General features: G+C 39.8%; 1 protein-coding gene across 6 annotated transcripts in view; it reads left to right on the top strand.

Annotated features, from left to right (window-relative positions):
- Positions 1-200: 200 nt before the first annotated feature.
- The window catches only part of LOC126284188 (uncharacterized protein CG4449), a 131,784-nt gene continuing 110,656 nt past the window's right edge, over positions 201-21,328 (top strand). Inside the window, exons 1-2 of one of the 6 annotated variants that reach the window (XM_049982940.1) lie at positions 201-294; positions 1,053-1,143. In XM_049982940.1, the coding sequence (XP_049838897.1) occupies positions 1,071-1,143 (73 nt within the window). In that variant the 5' untranslated portion in view covers positions 201-294; positions 1,053-1,070. Of the gene's footprint in view, positions 295-588; positions 881-963; positions 1,144-7,632; positions 7,718-21,328 lie in introns of those variants that run through there. The other 5 variants (XM_049982938.1, XM_049982935.1, XM_049982936.1 and 2 more) reach the window with 5 other exon arrangements.

Below are 21,328 nucleotides of genomic sequence, written 5' to 3'. Positions count from 1 at the left end.
GACTGAGCAAACAGCTGTTTCGCGCTAGATTTGCGGCGATCTCCTGTTCACACGCTCCAACTTGTCTGCGCAGATGTGGTTTGAACCCACAAATTTGAGAGGTTTCGCTCAAACCTGCAACTCCAACTTCCAGGTTTGCACACACCTCAGGTTAGTGCAAATCTTCTGTCTACACGCAACGATCTGTCATGTGCGCAGACAGATCGTTGCGTGTGGACGGGCCTTAACACAGACACTATACGATGACCTGGCGCCTTAGGAGACTGCACCTGTGACGCTAAATGGAAAGAAAACGTATAGAACAATACTACTATTTGATACGAGCATTTTCTTCTGTAAATTTTGCTCGATTTGAGTGCCATAGTACACTTTTATTGTGATTTAGCGCCTGAAAGCATTAAATCTTCGATTTAACCATCATAGTATAATTACGAACACGATGTTTTTGTTGATATTTACACGTCTGTGTTTACTCTATAAAGTTACCTTTAAATGGAATGTGGACAAGAAACAGATAAACTCGTTAGTCGCCGTATTGCTTAACACAGGTCCGAGATATATGAAACAAACTATTCTGATAATTTTAGCATATACGTGACTGCATCACAGTTAAACTATACTTACTGAGTAGTACAGACGAAATTATGATTTTGTGATACAGGGTTGGTACTTGGTATGTTGGCAGCGTGGGAAAGCAAGCCATAACTAAGCGCGCGAGATATGGGAATATGTATGTGGTGTTGTGTTTTTAGCTTTTGTTATTGACAGATACGTATGTTTTCGTGAACTAATAGAGCCGAATGTATAGATACTCTGACCTTTTGCATAAACTTTGATATTGAATAAAACTGTTGTGCCGTACTAAAAGTTTCAATTTTACGTAGGTTATACAAAATTGTTACACGATATCGAACAGTTGTAGGTTAAAATGTTGATGTCATGTATCTCTCTCTTTATCAACAGAAGAAGATACAAGGGGACCAATAAAATACTGTATTATAGCTTACAACGCGTATGAGTACGAGAAATGACTATCTTTTCTTTTTCTGTAGGTTTTAAGAGCCCTCATAATGTCTGATACAGACGACGACGACAGCAGTGAAAACTTCAGTCTTTTTCCGGACATCAGTAAGGAATATCAGAGTAAGTTTTTATTACTCTTACGGTTTTTTTAATCCATCATTGCCTTTCTGAACATCAGATTGTTTTTTAAATAAGAATTCGCTGTTTTGTCATAAATAGCCTTATTTCTAATTCATTTACACTGTGAAGAGCTGATTTTCTAGTTTCCCTCATAAATTAACAAACTGCATTGCCACAAATTGTTGGCATAGGCATTACTTAAGTTTATTCTGTTTCCATTCAGAATTTGCGTGGCAGTGTTTCTCTTTTATGTACTCACTGTGTCACATATATTTTGTGACAGAGCGAGTACCATTTAGTCACTGCCATATTGTAGACGTACTTGGCATCTTATCATATAGTTTTATGCTTTAATTTTAAGTAGAATCACTATCATTTATGTTATACCATGTACACAATGACCACAAATACAAGCTATGTAACATTTTTATTTAATACATGAGGACATTAATTTCTTAGCTTTAAGAATGGAAACATAAAATTAGTGTGTTTCAAATTTGCTTTTAAGATTTGATGCGTTAGTTAACCGGTAGATGCGTTATTTTTCTCAGTACCGTAGGTAGGGTTTGTATGAGAAGCCCAAATAACAATTGCACCATTTTCATACTGCAGGAAGAAGTATTTAAAATTATGTGTACTAGTGTCTTGCATCTGGTGGGTGAAAGAGTAATAGTATTTCATTGTGATCTGGAAATTGTTGCATCTTTAACTATCTGCTTAGTGCAGCTATAAGGCCCCATTACTCATGTGTCACACTTTATACTGGACAGACTTTGCTCGCTGTTAGTCCACCACTACAGTAGGTGAAATTGTATATTTTTATCAGATTGGTTAGTGGCTTTCTATTCTGATGTCTTGTCTGTCTTGATTTCTTCTTTTTGCTATCAAGAAATTTGTTGACCAAGAAAATAAAAGTAATATTTATGTCCGAGACAGAAGTGTTAGGCCTACTATAAGATCCTAAGAAATGGCCCCCAGAGATTACTGTTAAAATACTGGTGATCAACCGCGAAGTATTCACAGCAAATGTGAATAAAAACCAGTGGAACGCACATAACAGATAATGAACTCCATGTTGAAATCTACATAAACAATCTACAAAACACAGTGAGGTGCATGGTAGAGGATACATTCCATTGTATCAGTTAGTATTTCTTTCCATTTCATTCATGTATGGAGTGTGGGAAGAATGATTGATTGAATGCCACTGTTCATGCAGTAATTATTATAATATTTCTTGTCCTGACGATTCCTATGTGAGTGATACATAGGGAATCATAGTGTATTTCTAGACACATTATTTGAAGCCTGTATTTGAAACTTTTAATAGACTATCTTGGGACAGATTATGTCTACATTCAAGAGTCTTCCAATTCAGTTCCTTTAGTATCTCTGTGATGGTCTCCCAGAGATTAAACAAACATCTGACCATGTGTGCTGCCCTTTTCTGCATTATGTTCAATATCCTTTATTAGTCTTATCTGATATGGTTCTCACACACTTCAGCAATATCCAAGAACTGGTTGCACAAGTACTTTGTAAACAATCTCCATTGTGGACTGATTGCAGTTCCTCAGTATTCTGTCAATAAACTGAAGTTTACTACCTATGGTGATCAATACATTTCAGGTCCCTACAAAGTGTTACACTCAGGTATTTGTATGAGTTGGTTGATTCCAACAATGACTCATTGATATTATAGGCCTAGTAAATGGGTACAACATTTTTTCGTTTAGTGAGTACATATTTCTACGTTGCTGAACTTTTACAGCAAGTTGCTGATATTTGCAACATTTAGAAATCTTGTCAAGATCTGACTGAATATTTATGCAGTTTATTTGAGATAATACTTCATTACAGATAACTGCATCATCTGCAAAAAGTCTATTATTATTATTATTATTATTATTATTATTATTATTATTATTATTATTCTCATCTCAGAAACATTCATACATAAAAACACTGTTTATACAATTATTGACAGGTCAACACAGTTTATATAATCTCTGACCAAAATTTGGCCATTTGCAGTGCATTTTCTGTTGGTGAAGATAATCTTCTGTACAGTTGGCAGGACACAGTTGACACTGAAATGTATGTTGAACAGTCTGTTCTTTCCTACAGTCACATTGAGTTTTGTTTCCTTTAATGTATCCCGATTTTGCCAGGTTAGTCTGTGTTCTGCTCACACCTGACCTCAGCGTATTCAAGGACTTCCAGGTTGGTCCATTCTCACTGTGACCAGAGGGTAAAGATTCTGAAAATCTTTTCCAACCAGGAAGGTGGGATGTCTCAGCCCTCCATAGTTGCAACCTGGCTTCTTCATCAGTGGTTGTTAGTTTCTCTGATGTTCTGAGGAAACTTTTTCTTGACCTTAGTCATTGTGCATAGGGTTGTTACCCATGCATGGGATGCATTGTTTCATGTTTCAGTTTAATTCTTTCCCGGTTTGCTGCTACTTTTTCTTCGAACAGGAGGTGGTGCAGTTCCTGCAAGGTGGTAGAGCCAATCAACTGTAGTTGACTTCAAACAGCCTGTTATAATTCTGCATGTTTCATTTAGGGCAATGTCCACCTGTTTGGTATGTGTTGACTTATACCAAACAGGGCAAGTATACTCTGCAGTGGAGTAGCATAATGCCATTGCAGAAATTTGGATCATTTCAGCTTGGCTGCTTCACTGTGACCTGACCAGTTCTCTCACTACATTGGTCTGGTGGAGACTTTCAATTTGAAATTCATGCAATGTGTTTTGAATGTTAGTGATCTGTTGAGTGTTATTCCTAGGTATTTTGGAGTGTCACAGTGTTCCAATTCAAGCCAGACCATTCAGTCTTTCTTGTGGGTGGTTTCCCTATTTCTCAGACTGGAAGCACACACTTGTGTCTTTGATGGTTTTGATTTAAGTTGGTTTATTCTGTAATATTTTGACAGATCTTCAAGACCATTCTTTAGGGTGATTTCTATTGAATCACAGTTTGAGCTTTGGGTTGCCAGATTGAGATCACCATACAAGAAACTCCTGCAGTTGGAGACTATATAGATTGGTCATTACTATATATATTGTACAGAGCTGGAGCCAACACACTTCCCTGATGAAGGGTATTTTATGTAGCGTCCATCAGCTGTGCTGTCCTTGGAGGTTAATAAAGAATCTTCGATTCTGTAGAAGATTGGCGTTAAGCCTGGTGAGGCTGAAATCCTTGGTGAGGTTGTAGACCTTTTTAATAGTAATTGGTGGTTGATTGTGTCGCACGCTGCTGTCAAGTCCATGAATACCACTCCTGTCACCTTACGGGCTTTAAAGTCATCTTCTAAAACTGTGTAAGACTGAGTAATTGTCCTGTGCAGCTTTTACCAGGGCAGAATCCAGCTTGCTGCGATATAAGCAAGGTATCAATAATAAAATGTGAGAGTTGGTTTAAAGTCACAATCTTCAGCAGTTTGTAAAGGTGACACAGTAATGTGATTGGTCTAAAATTCTTTGGACTATTCTTTACCTGGTTTCAGTATAGCAATTACTTGACTCTTCTGCCATATCTTTGGAATTTGACATCTATAAACACATTTATTGAAGAGTTGGAGAATCCATTCCTTTGTTGCTAATCCAAAGTGCTTGATTTGCTTAGTTTGTAAATCGTCCAAACCAACTGACTCACCATTTTTACTCTGTTTAATAGCTTTCTGTAATTCATCTATTGTGAATGGAAGTGAAAAGTTATTATTCTCATCTTCCTCACATCTTCAAAGTTTTGGTTTTTTGGATTTATGGCTGGGCTTGCCATTTAGCAGTAGCTGGTGTGCTATTTGGTTGCTGGCAATATTTTGGTGTGTTTAGTGATCTCAGTTGGATCAATGCACATGTGGCACAGAAGTCTCCAAGTGTTATAACTGTCTCTTTTTGGATCCAGGTTTTCTATTGTTTTAATCCATTTTTCCATTTTTGACTCTCTTATAGAGAAAATGGGTTTGTTTCCTGTTTCTGTAGTTGTTTCACTGAAAGGGTTTTCTGTAAATAAGTTGCTGAATGCTGTCTGATATCATGTAAGCCTAGGAACGTAAGATTTTTGACGATCACGATGTATAGATATTTTGGTAGTTGTTGCACTGTTCTAGTGTTGGTTCCATAGATGACACTTTGGCAACCAGTAAATATGCAAATCTCGATCATTCAGCCTTTCTAAAGTTAAACCTCCTCCATTTTTTTTTTTTTTTTTTTTTTTTTTTTAAATCTAACAGCAGCAAATTTTGGCAGATTATTCTGTCTGAAGCTACTTTTAATATTGTCTACAAGGTCATTAATATCGAACATGAATAGCAAGGGTCCCAACACACTTCCCTGGGGCACGCCCGAAGTTACTTTTACATCTACTGATGACCCTCCAACAAGATTAACATGGTGTTTTGTCCTTCTTATCAAAATCCAGTCATAAATTTCACTTGACACCCCCATATTATCGTACTTTTGACAATAAGCGTAGGTATGTTACTGAGTCAAATGCTTTTCGGAAATTGAAGAACATTGCTTCTACCTGGTTGCCATGATTCAAAGCTTTCAGTATGTCATGTGAGAAAAGTGCAAGTTGGGTTTCATGTGATCGGTGTATTCGGAATCCATGCTGGGTGGTATTGTGGAGGTCGTTCTATTCAAGGTACCTCATTACGTTCGAGCTCAAAATATGTTCTAAGTTTATACAACAAATTGATAGGTTTGTGGATCACTTCTTCTACCCTTCTTGTAGATGGATGTGACCTGTGCTTTCTTCTGAGAACTGGGCACGGGTGTTTATTAGAGGCATCTCTGGTAGACTACAGTTGAAAGAGGTGCTAATTCAGTATAGAATCTAACAGGTATTGGGCCCTGGAGCTTTGTTCAATTTTAACTATTTCAGCTGTTTCTCAGCACCACTGATACTTATTTCATTCGTCGTTTCAGTTGGCCGAGGATTACATTGGGGCAATTCTTCTAGGCTTCCCTTTGTAAATGGATATTGGAAACAGAGTTAAGCATTTCAGCTTTTGCTTTGCTACTCTAAAAAAAAATTCCCTTTTCATTTGCTAGGGACTGGACACTAACTTTGGGATATTGGAAGCGTCTGATTCCACCCCTCTGCTTTGACAAATTACGTCACCACTGTGACGGAAATGACCATTCACAACAACTCCCATACCACTCCTATGACATCATCACGTAAATATGACAACAAACACGAAAATAGATTGAAAACCACCAAACAGATATTCCTCCAAAAATATAATGAAAGTAATGGGGAAATTGGGGGTTTTTGGGTGGGGACAAACTAAATATAAACACACACCACTACACCAAACGACCAAAAACATTAAAATAACAAGACCCCACAACCTTCCCAAATTCCACTACATGCAAAATCCACTGGAATCGATCAATTCCCTTGATCTATATAGGTCCACAGAAACAACCGATACCACACTATAAATCTCAAAACTTACACCACCACCACACTTAAAAAAAAAAAACCTTGAAAATCAAAAAAGATTGAACACTTCCCTTCACCTGTTATCCGTGTGACATCTCTACATATAGCTGTCCTTGGTCCGAGATGCCGGAACTTTAGTAAGCCTCATTTCTTCATGACACACTGAACACTTCATGACTTTGTCAGTCATATCCATACCTACAACACACACGGCAAACATAAAAAAACTACAATAACGTCGACATAACAAAACCAAAATCCTTAACTCACTGAAAAATATTCCGCTGAACCACACATGTGCAATGCTACCACACAAATGAATCCCGCACGCCGCATAAAACGCTACCCATAAACACACCACCAGAGAGAACCACTGACTGCAACAATACACCACCTGTAAACACGCCACACACGCAAACTAAACCAAAAACATCACCTAAGACACAACACATAAACACACCACCAGAGAACACCACCGATCACATCATAACGACACCTACAAACATGCCACTCTCACAAACTAAATTCTTCGCCGTCGTGACGTCACACACCACAACAGCCTTAAGTCACAGCTCAAAGCCGAGTGGTGGAATTGGACGCTTCTATTGACCCTAACTTTGGTGCCACTAACAGTTTTTACAGATGACCAGAATTTCTTGGGGTACTGTGAAAGATCATTTAACAATATTCTGCTATGGTAGTATTTGAAGGCATTGTGCATTGCTCTCTTGACAGGCAGATTTCATTTCATTCTGCACTAACTACATCCCTAGGCTTTGTTTTACTTGTATAAAGCAGTAATCTCTGTTTCACTTTTTGTACAGTGATTATATACCAAGGAGTTTCCCTCCCTCTATTAACTATTCTTTTGGGTACATACGTATCCAGTGCATGGTAAACCATTCTTTTAAATTTGACTCTCTACATGCTCGTACCCAGTACTGAAAGTTTAAAATTCCTCATTGAGATATGCACTACTGATGTTTTATCTAGTTCACTAAACATACATTTTTTTCTGCTTGTTTTAGATATCGTATGTACTTTGGTAATCATTATTGCCGCATCTGCATCGTGGTCACTGATACCAGTTTCAAAGTGGATATCCTCAAAGAGGTCAGGGCTATTTGTTACCATTACATCCAATATATTTCTATCATGAGTGGAGTATCTGATTATAAGTTCTACGTAGTTTTCAACAAAGGCATTTAGTAACATTTCACAGGATGTCTTATCACACCCACACTAAGAAAACTGTAATTTTTCCTATTAGGTGATGGATGATTTAAGTCTCCACCAGTGATTGCAGTATGATTGGGAAACTTATGTGCAAGTGAGCTGAGGTTTTCTCCAAAGTTTTCAGTTACATCAGGAGATGAGTGTGGTGGGTAATATAAGGATCCAATTATCATTTTATGTCCACCCTTGATACTGAGTCTTGTTTCAATTTCTAACTTGGTGATTTGAGTTTCTTGTCTACTGCGACAAATACTCCACTCAGTTTCCCATTTTCCTATCCTTTCAATATACACTTAAATTTTTCCCAAAAATCTCGCTGCTATCAATTTCAGGTGTCAACCAGCTTTCTATACCTAGTATTTATGAGTGTCAAGAGTGCTTCAATCTTTGGCATTTTGTTCTGAACACTTTGGCAGTTTGCCATTAGGATTTTAATAGTCTCACCTGTGGGAGGCATTTCCTTTGATCTGATACTTCTTGGTTTCCTACAGCTATTATTTCTGGTTGAATAGTGAGTTGCCTACCTTAGTAGCAGCCTCTCATGTGTAGTGCACACCTGACCTATTTAGGGGGACCATATAGTTCTCAACCCATGACGCGAGTCCAGAAAGTTGCAGTTTAGCTTGTCACAGAAGTTTGGAAGTCTCTGATTCAATCCTTTTAGTCAACTCAGAACCCCAGGACCACAATCAGTTCTGAGAACAATGCTGCAAATTGTGAGCTTCATTGAAAGTCCCAAGTGCAAGGCTGGTCTTCTCAAACTTCTCTGCCAGTCACTGGAATGACCCAAGTATGACCTTGGAGCCCAGACCTAAGCATCATTTTTCCAATGTGTGCCATAGTCTGCAATTGGTTGCATCCTGTTTTCTCAGTGTCTGAAAGATGGTGAATCAGGTGTCCAGGCATACACACTTGATTGCACCTGGTGTCCATTCCTGTCCCTTGCTGCCATTTCCCTAGGGTTTACCGTCATTCACCATATGTTTAAACTGTCGACAATTAAGTGACCCACCTGTACCCTTTTGCGTTTGCTTCCTTTTGACACCGGAAAAACAGGTTTCCCCAAAGCAGATGAAATGAGTCCCACTGTCTCAGTTTCAGCGAAAGTCAGCACCTCAAACTTGTGGTGTATCACACTGGGGGAATCCAAGAAAGCAGTCAGCATCACTTTCCTCTTTCCTCCAGTTCCAAAGCCATCCCTTCTGGGAACTGCTACCTCTCCCTGTCTCCCTGGTGAAGAAGTGTCCTTCTTTGGCATCTATCGGTGATGGGGCCCTTGCCCCCCTCTCCCCCTCCCCCTTCCGGGTGTCTCTTAGGCCGGAATCCTACCACCACAACTTGGCCATGAGAGACACCATCTGTGCGCCCTGAGGTCATTCACTCTCTTTTTGTTCGGGATCTTGCAGAAGACTCCTCTCTCGCTGTGCCCTGTCCTCCTCCAGAAGAAGAAACAATGTCCCAGGCCTAGGTGCCCGCACCACCAGTGCCTCCCTCTCTCTGGTGGCCCTGGAGGTGCCATCTTCCCCCTCACAACCGTACTCTACATCTGATTTATGGATGTCACCCCATCCTTGTTGGTGACAACTACTGACCGAGTGACATAACCTCCCCTGAGCTTCTTTATGTATCACCTGGACTCTTGCCACATGATAAACCAGTAGAATTGCAATGGATATTATAGTCACCTGTGGAAAATATAAACACTTGCTTCCTACTATTCTGTGTTCTATCTTTCTCTTCAAGAATGCGCTTTCGTGATGACCACTTTCCAACGTTTCGTAGTTATCGGGCATTCTGTCAGAACCTTGCAGGCCCTGGGATAGCATCTGTAGGGGACTGCCCTTTGGTTTGTACTGATTGTCATTAGTGACTGCATCCTCCCTTGTACGAACCTGGGAGCAATAGTAGTTAAGAGTGCAAACAACCCCAGCAATCACTGTGTGCAGTGTTTATCGCTCGCCGGGTAGGCCACCTCCTTACATTGAACCGTATACTTTAATGCAGCAACTCTCGTCCCCATATCTCCTCCTCAAGGACTTCAATGCACTCCACACACTGTCGGGGGGCGCGGGAGGGGGGGGGGGGGTTCAACTAGATGGTAGGGGTCTTCTAATTAATTGACCAGCTTATTACAGACTTTGATTTGTCTCATTAATTCATTACCCATTTAATTGTCGCTTACAGCACCTTTACTGTTATTGATCTTACCATCTCATGTTCTGCTCTTGTGTCTTTCCCACATTGGTCACCCAGTGATGATATTTGTGACAGTGAGCACTTTCCTGTGATTCTATCATCCCCTGCCACCACCAGGCAGGCAGGCCTCCATATTGGGACTTCTGCAGGGTCAATTGGCCTTTATTTGTGTTTGCTGTGCACTTCAGCAACTCTCTCTCTCGAATGGCATTGATGCGATCATGCAGGGCATCTCTGCCACTATTCTTCATGCTGCTGGCTCTGCTATCCCACTATCCACAAGTCCCACTCATCATGGACCATTACCATGGTGGATCAAGGATATAGCAGTTACTGTCTAGGACTGCCGATGGGCACTGCAAATATTTAAATGACACCCTTCACAGACCAGTCTCCTCACTTTTAAGTGTGTCTCCTTGTTAAAGATCACTACCCATATTAAGCAGAGGAAAAAAGGGATGCTGAGAGTGCTATGTTTCCTCCCTTGGGACATAGGCTTCTTCATTGCAGGTTTGGCCCAAGCTCTGTAACCTTCTGGGCTGCCAGCGACAATCAACTGTCCAGGGTCTTATCCTCCAGGGTGCCCTGCACACTTATCCGTTGGTCCTCGCAGAACAATCGTGACATACCTTGCGACAGCTTCAGTGTCCTATTCCTATCGTGCTTCCTTTTTCTGGCAGAAACACAGAGTTGAACAGACCCCTCTGTTTCAACCCCCACGAAGCTGACCCCCATAATGAATCCTTCACTGAAAGGACATTTTTGCAGGCTCTTGCCTCTTCACATGACATGGCTCCAGGCCTGGATTCCATGCACAACCAAATGATCCAACACTTGGATGTCATTACCTACAGGCATCATCTACTCAAGGTGGTCAACCGCATTTGGCTCACGGGTGTCTTCCTGTCACAATGATGGGGCAGTATAGTTATCTTTGTCCGTAAGCCCAGGAAGAACCCAACATTCCTCGACAGCTAAGGCCCGATTAACCTGATGAACGTACTTTGTAAACAGCTCAAGAGGATAGTTAGCTTCTGATTATGCTGGGTACTCGAATCTCGGGGCCTTCTGTCCTCATACCAATGTGGCATCTGGGAAGGACGATCTTCAACTGCCTATTTACTCAGATTGGAAACAGCAATCCGACAGGCATTTACTAACAGCCAGCACCACGTCACTTTCTATTTTGACCTTCATAAGGCACACAACATGGCTTGGCACCATCACATTTTAGCTACCCTCCATAACTGGGGCTTTTGTGGCCGTCTTTCAATTTTTATCTGCAAGTTTTTATCCCATTGTCTCTTCTGGGCTAGAGCTGGCACTTCACTCAGCACCCCTCAGATTCAGGAGAATGGTATCCCACAGGGTTCTGTGTTAAGTGTCACACTCTTCGTTATAACCATCAACGGGCTTGTAACCTCTGTTGGGTCTCTGGTTATCCTGGCAGTATATGTTGATTTTTGCATCTGGTGCAGCTCCACTCGGTAGCATCTGATGAGCACCGGCTCCAAGGTGCCATCCGATGGGCCTCTGCATGGGCTGCCTCCCTTTGCTTCCAGGTTTCTCCCTCCAAAACATGGGTTATGCATTTTTGTTTATTTTTGTATTTATTGTTCTGTGGGGCCAAATTGAGGAGAAGTCTCCATGGTCATGGAATGAGTCAATACATGAAATTATAACATGATAGTAGAAACAGATAAAATGAAATATAAAAAACATATTTAGGCGACAAGTCGTAAGTTTAAATAAAGAAAATCAACAATGTAACACTGGAATTTACTTAATTTTTCAGCTCTTCCAGGAGCTCCTCAACAGAATAGAAGGAGTGAGCCATGAGGAAACTCTTCAGTTTAGACTTAAAAGTGTTTGGACTACTGCTAAGATTTTTGAGATCTTGTGGTAGCTTATTGAAAATGGATGCAGCAGAATACTGCACTCCTTTCTGCACAGGAGTCATGGAAGTGCATTCCACATGCAGATTTGATTTCTGCCTAGTATTAACTGAGTGAAAGCTGCTAACTCTTGGGAATAAGCTAATATTGCTAACAACAAATGACATTAAATAAAATATATTCTGTGAGGGCAATATCAGAATTCCCAGACTATTGAATAGGGGTTGATAAGAGGTTCTTGAGCTTACACCACATATAGCTCTAACAGCCTGTTTTTGAGCCAAAAATACCCTTTTTGAATCAGAATTATTACCCAAAAAAATAATACCATACGACATAGGCGTGTGAAAATATGCGAAGTAGACTATTTTTCGTGTTGAACTGTCACTTATTTCAGATACTGTTCTAATGGTAAATAAAGCAGCATTTAGTTTCTAAACAAGATCCTGAACACGGGCTTTCCACAACAGCTTACTATCTATCCGAATACCGAGGAACTTGAACTGTTCCGTCTCGCTTATAATATGCCCATTCTGTCTGATCAAAATATTGGTTCTTGTTGAATTGTGAGTTAGAAACTGTAAAAACTGAGTCTTACTGTGATTTAGCATCAAATTATTTTCCACAAGCCACAAACTTATTTCCTGAACTACATTATTTGATAGTGTTTCAATATTACACACAAGATCTGTCACTATCAGGTTGGTGTCATCAGCAAACAGAAATATTTTTGAATCACCTGTATGTAATACTAAAAGGTATATTATTTATATAAATAAGAAACAGCAGTGGCCCCAGCACCGACCCTTGGGGAACGCCCCACTTAACAGTGCCCCATTGGAACTGAACATCACTACCTCTCTCAATATTGTGGAGAATCACCTTCTGCTTTCTGTTCTTAAAGTAAGAGGTGAACCAATTGTTAGCTACTCCCCTTACTCCATAATGGTCCAACTTCTGCAGTAATATTTTGTGGTCAACACAGTCAAAGGCCTTTGTTAAATCAAAGAAAACACCTAGCGCTCGCAACCTTTTATTTAATCTGTCCAAAACCTCACAGAGAAAAGAGAATATAGCATTTTCAGTTGTTAAACCATTTCTAAAACCAAACTGTACATTTGACAGCAAATTATGTGAATTTAAATGCTCCAGTAACCTTGTATATACAACCTTCTCGATAACTTTAGCAAACACCGATGCCAGAGAAATGGGTCTAAATTGTCAACATTGTCCCTGTCTCCCTTTTTAGAAAGTGGCTTCACTTCCGAGTACTTTCATCGGTCAGGAAACCAACCATTCCTAAAGGAAAAGTTACAGGTATGGCTAAGTACTGGGCTAACATACATAGAACAATACTTCCTGCTAGATACTCCATCATATCAATGAGAGTTCTTGATCTTTAGTGATTTAATTATTAACTCAATCTCCCTCTTGTCAGTATCATGGGGGAGCATTTCAGGTAACAGTCTCGGAACACTTTTTTCTAAGAGCGCTATATGACTCCCTGTTGGGACTAGGTTTCTATTAGGTCACATGCCATATTCAGAAAGTGATTATTAAATACTGTACATATATGTGACTTATCAGTAACACAGACATTCCCACTACACACTGATTCTATATCCTCGACCTGTCTCTGCAGACCAGCCACTTCCTTTATGACTGACCATATGGTTTTAATTTTATCCTGAGACTTAGCTATTCTATCTGCATACCACATACTTTTTGCCTTCCTAATAACATTTTTAAGCACCTTACAATACTGTTTGTAATGGGCTGCTGCATTTAGATTCTGACTGTTTCTAACGTTTTGATATAATTGCCACTTTGTTCTACAAGTACCCTGTTTTGAAAGTACTAATGGAAAGCAACTTTCAAAGAGCACGAGAAAAGTCTTGAGGAAAGCATTATATTTATTATCTACTGTATCAGCACTATGAACACCTTGCCACTCTTGTTCCCTGGTAAGGTTTACAAAGGTCTCTACAGCAACTGGATCAGCTTTCCTAAACAGTTGATAACTATATTTAACATGTGTTGCAGCACTAACATCTTTTAGAGTTAAAATTTGTGAATCATGATCTGAAAGGCCATTCACCTTTTTGCTAACAGAATGCCCTTCTAGAAATGAGGAATGAACAAAAATGTTGTTTATGGTTGTTCTACTGTTCCCTTGCACTCTCGTTGGAAAGAATATGGTTTGCATTAGATTATATGAATTAAGGAGGTCTACCAGCATCGTTTCCTTGCACAATCACTTATACAATTAATATTGAAGTCACCACATATAAAGTGAACCAAGAACCTCCTCTAGCTTTAGGTAATACATTGTGAAATTGGAGCCTGGGGATCTATAAATAACAACAGTTAGACGTTTAGCTCCACTGAATTTAATGACACCTGCACAACATTCAAACACCTTTTCAGTGCAGTACTTCGAAACACCAACTGACTCAAATGGGATGCTGTTTTTCACATACATGGCTACTCCCCCATACCGCAAAGAGCTCCTAGAAAAGCTGCCAGCCAACCTGTATCCTGGTAAAGGAAGCCTCAGAATTATCTCCTTATTTAAGAAGTGTTCAGATATACCAATAACTTCAGAGTCAACATCTATAAGCAGTTGTCTGCCCGCAGTACACCACGATTCAGAAATTTTATTTAGGGGACCAGCTTGTAGATGTTGTTGCACAGTCCCTTTTTTTGGGCCTTATTTTTGATAAAAAGCTGATGTGGCCGCCCCATATTTGCCACCTGAAGACTAAATACATGCGGAAACTGGCCCACACATCTTGAGGTGCAGACTGTGCTACCCTTTTCCATATTTACTGTGCTTTGTTGTTGCCCAGAGTAGATTACGGTAGCTAGGTTTATGGCTCAGTGGCTCCTTCCACTCTGAAAACACTTGACACTGTTTACCACTGTGGGCTGCGTCTCACTATTGATGCCTTTCGGACTAGTCCCATTGACAATTTCCGTTCAGAAGAAGGGATTCCCCTTCTACAAATACAATGGAGCCAGCTCCTGGTTTCTCATGCAATTGGAATTAGCCGATTCCTTCACCATCCTGTGTACCCTGTCTGCAGACAAGGGATGTCTCCCTCCTGATAACTGCCTATGGATGTGACTGTCGGTTGGAATGCATCTCACTTCCCTCCATCAGGATTTCCATCTCTACTCACTGGAATGTGGCCGTGTATATCAACTAGAGCGGATGCAGAGAAGGTGCATACATATGCATCAGCTACATGAAACAAAACAGAGAAGGAATCAATCTGCAAATGAAAATATCCGTCCAGAAAAGGACTGATTACCGGAGATGGTGCCACAGGGGAGTTTGCTAATTTGAAGGAAATATCATTAGGATACTTTGTACGGGAAATTTGAAAATGTTTTGAATGCAGAGGGTATTTGGTTGTGCAAAAGCACCTTGTTATGAATGGTAGCTAGTTATGGTTGATACACCATTGCTGTACTGCTTCCATCTGGGTGTGTCAAGGGAGTATCTCTTGTGGAGCCAGAGCTCATGTAACTTGCAGTCTGTGCTTGTAATGTGGGTAGCTGTGGTTGCTGTTGAAGGCTGTGGTGACGTCAGACAGGGCCTTCAGTTATTGAATATAGATGGAAAAAGAAATTTATTGAAGGAGTGGTGAAAAAGATATGAAAATTATATAACTACCAAATTCTTCTTGTAATGGAAACTGCATGATGGGAAATCAACAGTATAAGAAAAAAATAGATTGTGTTAAATTATTCCTATAAATTTTAATAATAGGAAGATCAGTCTACGAATCATGTCAATTCTGTAGCAGATCCTTTGATTGCGAGAAAACTGTGTACCTAAGTTGGGTGAAAATTGACAACGATTTCTGTATGAAGAGGCACAAACATGCAAAAGTAATAAAGTGAAAGTAGATTTATACATGTTACAGTAATAACGCTACACAAAACTAACCCTTATCCAAACAATTAAACCACTTCAAACAAACTACTATTAGGTTCCTGTCTTAGCATGCTTATGCTAATATATAGATTGCTACAAAACATAAAATTATATTAAAAACATTTATTATTAATTGTTGTTGTCTTCAGTCCTGAGACTGGTTTGATGCAGCTCTCCATGCTACTCTATCCTGTGCAAGCTTCTTCATCTCCCAGTACCTACTGCAACCTACATCCTTTTGAATCTGCTTAGTGTATCCATCTCTTGGTCTCCCTCTACGATTTTTACCCTCCACGCTGCCCTCCAATACTAAATTGGTGATCCCTTGATGCCTCAGAACATGTCCTACCAACCGATCCCTTCTTCTGGTCAAGTTGTGCCACAAACTTCTCTTCTCCCCAATCCTATTCAATACCTCCTCATTAGTTATGTGATCTACCCATCTAATCTTCAGCATTCTCCTGTAGCACCACATTTCGAAAGCTTCTATTCTCTTCTTGTCCAAACTATTTATCGTCCATGTTTCGCTTCCATACATGGCTACACTCCATACAAATACTTTCAGAAATGACTTCCTGACAATTAAATCTATACTCGATGTTAACAAATTTCTCTTCTTCAGAAATGCTTTCCTTGCCATTGCCAGTCTACATTTTATATCCTCTCTACTTCGACCATCATCAGTTATTTTGCTCCCCAAATAGCAAAACTCCTTTACTACTTTAAGAGTCTAATTTCCTAATCCCCTCAGCATCACCCGACTTAATTCGACTACATTCCATTATTCTCGTTTTGCTTTTGTTGATGTTCATCTTATATCCTCCTTTCAAGACACCATCCATTCCGTTCAACTGCTCTTCCAAGTCCTTTGCCGTCTCTGACAGAATTACAGTGTCATTGGCGAACCTCAAAGTTTTTACTTCGTCTCCATGAATTTTAATACCTACTCCAAATTTTTCTTTTCTTTCCTTTACTGCTTGCTCAATACACAGATTGAATAACATCGGGGAGAGGCTGCAACCCTGTCTTACTCCCTTCCCAACCACTGCTTCCCTTTCATGTCCCTCGACTCTTATAACTGCCATCTGGTTTCTGTACAAATTGTAAATAGCCTTTTGCTCCCTGTATTTTACCCCTGCCACCTTTAGAATTTGAAAGAGAGTATTCCAATCAACATTGTCAAAAGCTTTCTGTAAGTCTACAAATGCTAGAAACGTAGGTTTGTCTTTCCTTAATCTTTCTTCTAAGATAAGTTGTAAGGTCAGTATTGCCTCACGTGTTCCAGTATTTCTACGGAATCCAAACTGATCTTCCCCGAGGTCGGCTTCCACTACTTTTTCCATTCGTCTGTAAAGAATTCGAGTTAGTATTTTGCAGCTGTGACTTATTAAACTGATTGTTCGATAATATTCACATCTGTCAACACCTGCTTTCTTTGGGATTGGAATTATTATATTCTTCTTGAAGCCTGAGGGTATTTCGCCTGTTTCACACATCTTGCTCACCAGGTGGTACAGTTTTGACACGACTGGCTCTCCCAAGGCTGTCAGTAGTTCCAATGGAATGTTGTCTACTCCGGGGGCCTTGATTCGACTCAGGTCTTCCAGTGCTCTGTCAAACTCTTCACGCAGTATCGTATCTCCCATTTCATCTTCATCTACATCCTCTTCCATTTCCATAATATTGTTCACAAGTACATCGCCCTTGTATTGACCCTCTATATACTCCTTCCACATTTCTGCTTTCCCTTCTTTGCTTAGAACTGGGTTTCCATCTGAACTCTTGATATTCATACAAGTGGTTCTCTTTTCTCCAAAGGTCTCTTTAATTTTCCTGTAGGCTGTATCGATCTTACCCCTAGTGAGATAAGCCTCTACATCCTTACATTTGTCCTCTAGCCATCCCTGCTTAGCCATTTTGCACTTCCTGTTGCTCTCATTTTTGAGACGTTTGTATTCCTTTTTGCCTGCTTCATTTACTGCATTTTTATATTTTCTCCTTTCATCAATTAAATTCAATATTTCTTCTGTAACCCAAGGATTTCTAGCAGCCCTCGTCTTTTTACCTACTTTATCCTCTGCTGCCTTCACTACTTCATCCCTCAAAGCTACCCATTCTTCTTCTACTGTATTTCTTTCCCCTGTTTCTGTCAATTGTTCCCTTATGCTCTCCCTGAAACTCTGTACAACTTCTGGTTCTTTCAGTTTATCCAGGTCCCATCTCCTTAAATTCTCACCTTTTTGCAGTTTCTTCAGTTTTTATCTACAGTTCATAACCAATAGATTGTGGTCAGAGTCCATATCTGCCCCTGGAAATGTCTTACAATTTAAAACCTGGTTCCTAAATCTCTGTCTTACCATTATATAATCTGTCTGATACCTTTTAGTATCTCCAGGGTTCTTCCATGTATACAACCTCCTTTCATGATTCTGAAACCAAGTGTTATGATTAAGTTGTGCTCTGTGCAAAATTCTACCAGGCGGCTTCCTCTTTCATTTCTTAGCCCCAATCCATATTCACCTACTACGTTTGCTTCCCTCCCTTTTCCTACACTTGAATTCCAATCACCCATCACTATTAAATTTTCATCTCCCTTCACTATCTGAATAATTTCTTTTATTTCATGATACATTTCCTCAATTTTTTCGCCATCTGCAGAGCTAGTTGGCATATAAACTTGTACTACTGTAGTAGGAGTGGGCTTCATGTCTATCTTGGCCACAATAATGCGTTCACTATGCTGTTTGTAGTAGCTTACCCGCACTCCTATTTTCCTATTCATTATTAAACCTACTCCTGCATTACCCCTATTTGATTTTGTGTTTATAACCCTGTAGTCACCTGACCAGAAGTCTTGTTCCTCCTGCCACCGAACTTCACTAATTCCCACTATATCTAACTTAAACCTATCCATTTCCCTTTTTAAATTTTCTAACCTACCTGCCCGATTAAGGGATCTGACATTCCACGCTCCAATCCGTAGAACGCCAGCTTTCTTTCTCCTGATAACAGCATCCTCTTGAGTAGTCCCCACCCGGAGATCCAAATGGAGGACTATTTTACCTCTGGAATATTTTACCCAATAGGACGCCATCATACAGTAAAGCTGCATGCCCTCGGGAAAAATTACGGCCGTAGTTTCCCCTTGCTTTCAGCCATTCGCAGTACCAGCACAGCAAGGCTGTTTTGGTTATTGTTACAAGGCCAGATCAGTCAATCATCCAGACTGTTGCCCTTGCAACTACTGAAAAGGCTGCTGCCCCTCTTCAGGAACCACACGTTTGTCTGGCCTCTCAACATATACCCCTCCATTGTGGTTGTACCTACTTTACGGCTACCTGTATCGCTGAGGCACGCAAGCCTCCCCACCAACGGCAAGGTCCATGGTTCATGGGGGGGAGGTATTAATAATTGGAAGAACTATATTATCAGTCACTGTTGAGTGAAACAGTGAAGGTGCATAGAAGGTGGCTATTGTTAGTTGCGGTGAAAGTTACTGACGTTTGTTGTAAGGGTCCCCTGTAGAACCTTTGAGCAGCACAAGCAGTCTTGGAGCGTATGAGGTGATTCAGGAAATCAGAAACTGAGATGAAGCCAGTTGCTGTGAGCTAAAAGTATCAACAATTTGCAAGTCAGTGAAAATGAACAGGAAGAGAAAAGTGGGTCATTATGCACGTACTAGGATGTGTTTCTTGATGTTTTCCTGATGGACTGAATACTCCATCATCTTTTCGGCATTCATCCGGGACAGTATTATTTCTTCTTCCAATATTTAGGCTGATAACTGTACATCTGTCTTCAAGGTGAGTTGTTGACAGAAGTATAACCACTTGACACTTTTTTCCCCCATTTTCGAGTCATCTCTCTTCCAGTGGTCCGCCATGAATGGATGTGTCCCAGAGTCTGTCTTCCCTTGTAGTTTTTAACCTCTGCAGCTCCCTGTAGTAACATGGTACTGATTCTGTGATGTCAGAACACATGTATCATCCTGTCCCTTCTTCTTGGTAGCATTTTCAATACTTTTTTCTTCTTCTCTTGTTAAGAGTGTTTTTTTCGGAATGTGGATAATAAAGATATCAGTAATAATATGGTTCGTATGGTAATTACTTATGTCATATTTTGCATTTGGGATACATTAGTTGTGGTCAGTTCAATTTATGTCATAACACTTAGATATAGCTCAGATCTGCGTTTCAGTGCTGTCACAATTGTAGTTACACATGACTGTAGTATGTTAATATATATATATATATATATATATATATATATATATATATATATATATATATATATATATATATATATATATATATATATATATATATATATATATAAAAAAAACAAAGATTCCAAGACTTATCAAGAGGGAAAGTGCCGATAGATAGGCACAATAAATAAAACACACAAATACACACACAGAATTTCGACCTTTCGCAACCGGCGGCTACTTCGTCAGGAAAGAGGGAAGGAAAAGGAAAGATGAAAGGATGTGGGTTTTAAGGGAGAGGGTAAGGAGTCATTCCAATCCCGGGAGCGGAAAGACTTACCTTAGGGGGAAAAAAGGATAGGTATACACTCGCACACATACATGTCCATCCGCACATACACAGACACAAGCAGACATTTGTCATCATCTCTGTGTCCAAACTCTTTGTCTTTACAAATGTCTGCTTGTGTCTGTGCGGATGGACGTGTGTGTGTGCAAGTGTATACCTATCCTTTTTTCCCCCTAAGGTAAGTCCTTCCCCTCCCGGGATTGGAATGACTCCTTACCCTCTCCCTTAAAACCCACATCCTTTCATCTTTCCCTCTCCTTCCCTCTTTCCTGACAAAGCAACCGCCGGTTGCGAAAGCTCGAATTTTGTGTGTATGTTTGTGTTTGTTTGTGTGTCTATCGACCTGCCAGCGCTTTTGTTTGGTAAGTCACATCATCTTTGTTTATATATATATCTTAATTGTGGTACCATCATTATCTATGTAATAGATGGCTTGTGAAAATGGGCAAAGCCCAAAACTAGTCAGCCAATAAATAATGTTTGGTGTTAAACATTTAAAAAAGTATTTTCTTCGAAATTTGAGAGCTGCAATCTGTGTACTGAAATCATTTACTTTCATCTAGTTCTCTAGTTTGCTCTCATTCCATATTCTGTACTCATTAGTCTTCATTCCATTCCTAACATCCTTTAATTCTTCTTCATTCTCACTGATAATAGCAATGTCATTAGTGAATCTTATCATTGATGTCTTTCACACTGAATTTTAATCCTACTCTTGAATCTTTCATTTATTTCCATCATTGGTTGTTCAATGTATAGACTGAACAGTACTACTGAAAGACTTCATTATTGTCCTACAACTTTTCTAATCTGAGCACATTCGTGGTCTTCAGTTATTATTGTTCCTACATGCTTTGTGCACATGTTGATTATCATCTTTATTTCCTTATAGCTTGTC

This window comes from Schistocerca gregaria, chromosome 8, assembly GCF_023897955.1.
Source record: "Schistocerca gregaria isolate iqSchGreg1 chromosome 8, iqSchGreg1.2, whole genome shotgun sequence".
In the NCBI taxonomy this organism is placed as follows: Eukaryota; Metazoa; Arthropoda; class Insecta; order Orthoptera; family Acrididae; genus Schistocerca; species Schistocerca gregaria.
Note: the sequence above shows the minus strand (reverse complement) of the source record. Positions and strands in the feature narration are given on the sequence as shown.